We start from the raw sequence: 6,842 nt of genomic DNA, 5'->3' as shown, positions 1-6,842 counted from the left end.
CCCCGGTCCGCGGGCGGGGGAAGCCCGGGGTGCGCGCGCAGTCGGCGGCCGCAGCGCCTGTGGGCCCCGCCCGGAAGCGCCCGAGGATCCGCTCGGCAGGGGGGCGGGGCTCCGCGAGCGCTAGGCCCCGCCCCCGCGGGCCATTGGCCGGGGCCGCCCCCGCGCCGCTGAGTGACGGGCGCGGGGGGCGGGGCGCAGGCTCCGCTTCCGCCGGGCCATGGGGCCGCGCGTGCTGCCGCCGCCGCCGCTGCTGCCGCTGCTGCTGCTGCTGTCGGCGCTGCTGTGCGGGGCCCAGGAGGCCGCGCCCCCGTCGCCGCGCCCCGTGCAGGCCAGGCTGTCGCCATCGCCCGCCGTGACGAACGGGAGCCAGCCGGGCTCGCCGCACAACAGCACGCACGCGCGGCCGCCGGCCTCGCCGGGCTCGTCGCTGCTGCGCTTCTTCTACGTGCTCACGGGCCTCAGCGGCCTGGCCGCGCTCTACTTCCTCATCCGGGCGTTCAGGTGCGGCCGGCGGCGGCCAGTCCTCGCGCGCCTCCCGCCTCACGTGTCGGCGCCGGGCCCCGCCCCCGGAGCGCCGTGGCCGGGGGGGGGGGGGGGGGACCCGGGCGCGGCCCCTCCCTCCGGGTCGGCGGCCCCGCGTCACCCCGCCTGGCCGCGCGCCGCCTCGGTTCTGCGGGGCCCGGGACTCCCCGCCGGCCGCCAGGGCCCCGGGGTCCCGCCGCTCGGGGAGGGGCCGGAGCGGCGCCGGGGTCGCGGGCGCGGAGGGCGCGGAGGGCGCGGAGGGCGCGGGCGGGCTGGGACGGCCCGCGGGCTGGCCGGACCCCGACGCCGGCCCTGAGCTCGCCTCGGCCCGCCTGCAGGTTGAAGAAGCCGCAGCGGAGGAGGTACGGCCTCCTGGCCAACACCGACGACCCCACGGACATGGCGTCGCTGGACAGCGACGAGGAGATCGTCTTCGAGACCCGGAATCTGAGATGGTAGCGCGGCCCTCGCTTCAGGCTCCCGGGAACCGGGCTTGTCGGGGGGAGGGGGCCGCCAGCCCCGAGGCCTGCCCCGGCCGACCCGGAGGCCAGGATGAGTGTCGGGGACAGTGTCGTGGGGCCGCCGAGGGGCTGGCTCAGGCTCGGGCCCTGTGCCCCGGCGGGGAGGAGGCTCGGGGCAGCAGCGGCCCGAGCAGTCGCGAGCCGCCCTCCGGGACAGGGCGCAGGCTCGGAGGCCGGGAGGCCGGGACAGCGGGCAGGGCGCTGCTCTGAGCTGCCGGGCCCGCGGGGGCGGCGCTGGTGCCATCCGGGAACCCCCTGCCTGGCGGCGGTCTGGTGGGGCCCCGCGGCCCGCGGGCTGGGGAGGGGGGCCTGGCGGACTCCGGGGGACGCTGGACAGCGGAGGTCTCTGCTGGTCACTGGCAGGGGGAGCCCCAGGCACCGCGGGGTCTCACCCCCCCTTCACCCCCAGATGCTCCGGTCCAGGAGGCGGCCTTTCCAGAAGCCCCAGGGAGAGGACAAGAGGCGGAACGGGCTCCGGGGGCGCGCGGCACCCCGCTGATCCTCCTGCTGGCTTCGCTGCAGACTCCCAGAGCACCGCTTCGGCCCTACCCTTCACCCGGATGCCGCCGTGCAGGATGCTGCGTGCAAATCAGAGGCGCCGGAAGCCTCACGCGGGCCTCAGAGACTGGGGGACTGTGGCCTGGGTCACTCCACTTCTGCGGGGGACGGGGCGGGCTGAGGGACCTGTCTGGGACCTGTCTGGGAGCTGTCCCGCTGTGCTGGCGACAATAAAGGCAGCAGTGGCTCGGTAGCTGGACCTCGACTCCGCGCAGGCCCCACCCGGTGCGCCAACCCACAGGCGGTGGGTGCGCCACAGAGCAGGGCTCCATCTGTGCCTCAGTCTCCCACCTGTGACCAATCCAGCCTTCCTTGGGCTTGTCCCTGGCTGCCCCAGGGGTCCAGTGAGGAACCCCCAAGGTAGACGGGGAGCTGGGGAAGCCCTGGCCTCACCCGCCCAGATAGAGGCCTTGCCAGCCTGTGCCCCAAGGCCCAGGGCAGCTCCTGCGTTTGCTGGTCAAAGCCCACGTGCAGGGGCTCCGTCCCTGGAGCCCCTCCAGGCCGCGCCCCCCAGTGTCCCCACCCGACCCTGCTCACCACCCCGCACCTGGGGGTGTTTCCCACGGAGCTCTGGGGCAGTAGTGGAGGGGGGCCGGAGCTTCCTGTGCTCCAAGGCCCCCATAGCGCTCCTGTGGGAGCTGCACTGAACCTGAGCCCCCAGCCCCCGCGAGTTTATGGGTTTCCCCGTGGGCCTGGTTCCCTCGTGAGCTGCTGCTCCCGGACAGGTGGTGGTTCTGGGCTGGCACCCCCCACCCTCCCTGCGATGGGTCGTGGGGAGTCTAGGGGGAGGGGCTGCTCGGCCTGGAGGCTCCCCAGGGTCTTGGCCGGAGGCAGCGCAGCCGCGGCGCGGTGAGGAGCAGCCACCAGGTGGCAGCCTTGTGCCACGCAGCCTCCTCCCTGCGGCCGCGGGGCTGCGGGCGGTGTGGCCGCCTCCTCCGCTGGAGCCGGGCGGTCCTGGGGGCAAGAGGCTCAGCGGACCCCCACGTCGTCCCCGCGTCCGGCAGGGGCGCGCTGCTGTCAGCCCCGCGGGCCCACCCGCCGCCCTGCTGGGGAGTGTCGCTCCCTGCCTGCTGCCGGGGTGCAGAGAAGCTGTCGCCGGCCCAGCCAGCTGGTGGGCGCCCTCTGCAGCTGGGGTCGCTGCCCTCGGCACCTCTGTTGGCCTCTGCACCCCGAGTCTGTTTCCCCTTTCTCCGGCTGGCCAGCTGGTGCCTCCAGGAAGTCCTCCCTGACTGCCGCTCCCGCCCTGCTGTTTGGGAGGGTCTCGCACTCCGGGTCCAGTGGGTTCTGTGTTGAAGCTCAAAGTGAAGCCAGAGCCCCTGGGAGACCTGGACAGGTCACACCCGCCCACTCGGGCTCTTCCTCCGTCTGTTCCCACCGCGGGTCTCTGTCTCTGCATTTTTGTCCTTGTGTCTTTCTGACTCGGAGCCTCCCGACGGTTTTTCTCCATCCATCGGCCCGGCCTCTCTCACTCGGTCTGCGTTTCCGTCTGTCCCCCAGTCTGTCCCCCGTCTCTGCTTCCGACCCATGGGGACGCGCTCTCAACAGGCGAGCAGACGCCGTGCGCAGCGCTCTCGCCCCGTGATCCGCGTCCCGCTCCCGCGGCTCTGAGCGGTTTTTTGAGCTTCAAAAGGCACATTAATTACCCTAATGAGGTCAGGAGAGACCCCGCGCTCTGCCACCCGGAGCTGGAGCTGGGAACGCGCCAGTGGCCCCCGCCCCAGCCCGGCTGCGCCGAGCCAGCCCGTGGGCAGCGTGGGCAGCGTGGGCAGCGTGGGGTGCCTCTGCCCAGCGGCCGTCAGCGCGCCCCGCGCCCCGGATCGGCAGCCTCGGCCCAGGCGGGAGCGGTTAGCGGGACGCCCTCAGCGGCTGAAAGCCGGGGAGCCGCCTGTCAGCCGGAGATGAAAGGCCCCGCGGGCCGGGCCCCTGCGTGCAGGCGGGCGGCCCGGGCGGGCTTCCAGCACCTTCCTCCACCTCCCGCACTCAGGCGGACGCGGTGCACGACGCACGTGGCCACACCCATGGGATGTACAGAGGACAGGCGGCGCTGTCCCCTGCTGCGGAGCCCCAGCTCGTGCCAGCTGGGGGTGCACAGACCCCCGCCCCTCCCAGCACCCCGCTTCCCCACCGCGGCGGGCGGCACACATGGCGCGGCCAGGGCCCGGGTTGGGGTTTCTGGCTCTTGCCTGAGCCCGGCCTCGCTTGTCCATCCGGGGAACGAGGCGGGTGGGAGCTGGCGCCTCGGGCTCCTTAAAGGGGTGTCCTACAGCCAGGCTGACCTGGGCGCCGGCCCGGGGCCGGGGTGCAGCAGGGCGTCCTCCCAGGATCGCAGGGGCCTCCTGCGGGCTCCCCGGTCTTCGCACCCGCCCCCTGGCCAGCCAGGGCTTCTGCCAGAGCCGGGGCAGGAGGCGGGGTGGGCCTGGTTCATCCTTCACCGAGGAACTTCTGCATCGTTCTACCTTCCTCCCTGGCGCCGTGGCCTTCGAAGGCGAAAGGGCGCCGGACGCTGATCCCAAGCCGGGGGACTCACCCAGCGGGCCAGGGTGGCAAGCGACGTGCTGCGGGTGGTGGGCGCTGGTCTGCGGGTCACTGGGCGGCAGGCAGCAGGTGCTGGGCCAGGGCGCCGGGGGTGCTAGACACAGGCTGGGAGCCAAGTCTGGGCCTGGCCTGAATAGGACCCTCCCCAAGTCTGGGGCCGACCCCCAGGACCAGGGTGGACAGGGACAGACCCCCCCATCTGTTCTGGATCTGGGCCTGGGGCAGACGGCCAACCCGGAGTGACCTCTGACCTTGCCTCAGCCTCGAACCCAAGACTGGCCCCTGTCCCCAGAGGGAACCTGATCGCTGACTCTTGACTCCAGGGGAAGCTTACTCCAGAATGCCCCCTGGCCCCAGCTGACCCCCTGCTGGCTGCGCCTGGAGGCTGGGAGGGCCGCCAGCCCTGGGGGGGCACAGGGCCTCTTAGGTGCCCAGGGCGGCCCCCAGCAGGGCAGGAGTCCCCAGGGGCGCTGGGCAGCCGGTGCTGTGCCCCCACCCCCACCTTGCCCGGGGCCAGGCCTCAGAGCTGCCCTGCCTTCCCCTCCCCAGAGCCCCTCCTCCAGGAGCGGCCGGCGGGCGCAGAGAGGTTGAATGGGGGACGCGCGCCTTTGTTCCTGTCCCTGCTCTGGCTCTGACCTTGAGAGAGAGACAAGAACAGAAGGAAAACAGAGCTTCAGCTCAAATCCGCTCAGGCAGTGGCAGTGGCGGCTCTTGCCTTGGTGGCCCCTGCATGCAAATGAGCAGACCCATTGCGGGGCCTTTGCCGGGCAGTCCCCTGTGCCTGGTGTGCCCTGCCCGCCTGGGCTCCTCCTGCCCCCTGCAGGTCCAGGTCCTGCCGGGTTTGACGGAAGGGACCCCAACCCCAGCTGTGAGGGCCCATCCAGTAGGAGGACAGAGGGAGCTCCCAGAAGGCCCCTCTTTGTCAGGCAGGACACTGGACTGGGCCGGGCATGCTGGCACCCCTGGGCTGCTGGCCCTCCTTCCATGCCTGTCCTGTCCTCCAGAAGGGACCCCACTGGGAGCGACCGCCCTTGTGCCCTCCAGAGAGCCAGCCGGGTCAGCCTGCGTGGAGCGGGGCCCGTGTGGCTGGAACCCAGGCCCTCCCTCCAGGGGTATCCAGAGTCAGTTTGAAGGCCCTGCCAGGTGACGCTGGGCCAGTCCTGGGCCTCTGTGGGCCTCCTGGGCCTGCCCTGGCCACCATCCTCTGCAGAGCCCCCTGGGGCAACCCTGGGGCTTGGTGACATGTGGTAAGAGGACAAAACTCAGGAGCCAGAACGTCTGGAACAGATGGGCTGAGTTCCCTGGAGGGCAGAGGACTGAGCACCTTGTCGTGGTTGGGGTGGGGCGGACATGGGGAGGGACAGGCCTTGATGGATGAGCAGAATTTTAATGGCAAGAAAAAGGGAAGGACTCTCAGGGTCCAGCCTGAGCAAAGGAGAAGCTCGGGTCACAGGTGGGGTCCACCCACGGCACGCTGGAGGCATGTGGCTGGGGTGCGGGTCAACCGGCCAGGCTCGGGTCTCTGCGGGTTCCTGCAGGGACGTTCCTGCAGGTTCCTGCACACGGGAGCCTCCCAGTTCAAGAGAGAGGTCTTGCCTCCTGGGCCTCGCGCTTCGCCAGCCCTGGGCGCGAGAAACAAGCCCAGAGAGGGGACCGCTTTGCAGCCGGCACTTGGTGACGGAGTACCTCTGCCAGCGGTCCGGCGAGAGAGGCGGGGGCACGAAGACGGACGGCCGGGAGCACAGGGCCCGTTCCTGGCCGGCAGGCAGCCCCCGGGGGCGAGAGCACTGTCTGCTCCCTGGACAGGTCAGGCTCTCCGGGCCTCTGCTTCAGCTGCGCCCTCCGCCCCAGTGCCCTTGCTGGCCGGCCTGCCCTGTCAGATGTCGCCGGGGGGTTGACTTCCCGAGCTGCCGCTCTGGGTGCCGCGCTGCTTGGATCCCACGATGAGCGGGACACGGCCACCGAGCGTCCCGCCCCTACTGTTTGCCCCGCGCCCTTAGGAGCTGAGTCAGGACTCGGGTTCCCTTTTCCAGAAGAGGAAGCAGAGGTGAGGAGGGGGGAAGCCGCAGTGCTGGGGGCCCTGGGGGTCGGGGAGGCCTGCAGTTGCCTGGGGCTTAGGATTCGGTGGGGTCTGGAGGAGGGAGGGGAGCTGGGGCAGCGGCGCCCGCGTCTCCTGCTCCTGGGGGGCAGCCTCGCAGACTGAGACTGCTGGGGGGCCCCGGGCGGGGCGGGGGTGCGCGCGTCCAGGCGGCTCCTCCGGGCAGGCTGCCCCACCGGGCCGGCCGGGCGCGGAGTGTGCGGGGCGGCGGGCGCCGCGGAGGCAGCCGCAGCCCCCGCCCCCCGCCCCCCGCCCCGCGCGGCCGGGGCGCGGCAGGAGGGGGCGCCCGCGGCCCTCCCGGCGCTCGGGCGGGACAAAGGCCGGAGCCCCGGCCCCTCCCCGGCGGCTGCGGCGGCGGCGGCGGCCCGCGCTGCGAGAGTCCGCGCGGCCGGGCCGGCGCCCGGGGCGACCCCGGCGCCCCGCCCGCCGCCGCCTGCCTTCCCGGCGCCCGAGGTCGCGCGCGCCCCGGCGGGGGCGGCCGGGGATCTCCAAGCGCCGGCGCGCCCTCCTCCCGCCCGCCCCGCGCCCGCCCGCTCGGCGGCGGCGGAGGAGGCGGAGACGGCTGGCAGGCGGCGGCCAGGCGAGCGCGGGGCGGCCGGACCGGGGCC

General features: G+C 73.2%; 1 protein-coding gene across 1 annotated transcript; it reads left to right on the top strand.

The window, feature by feature from the left end:
• The first annotated feature begins 217 nt into the window (after positions 1 to 217).
• FAM174C (family with sequence similarity 174 member C) lies at positions 218 to 1,800 on the top strand. The gene is made up of 3 exons (XM_038568022.1): positions 218 to 501; positions 861 to 977; positions 1,453 to 1,800. Coding segments are annotated over exons 1-3 (402 nt in total). The 3' UTR covers positions 1,454 to 1,800.
• The last annotated feature ends 5,042 nt before the right edge of the window (positions 1,801 to 6,842 follow it).

This window comes from Canis lupus, chromosome 20, assembly GCF_011100685.1.
Source record: "Canis lupus familiaris isolate Mischka breed German Shepherd chromosome 20, alternate assembly UU_Cfam_GSD_1.0, whole genome shotgun sequence".
Lineage (NCBI taxonomy): Eukaryota > Metazoa > Chordata > Mammalia > Carnivora > Canidae > Canis > Canis lupus.
This window is presented reverse-complemented; position numbering and strand designations above follow the sequence as displayed.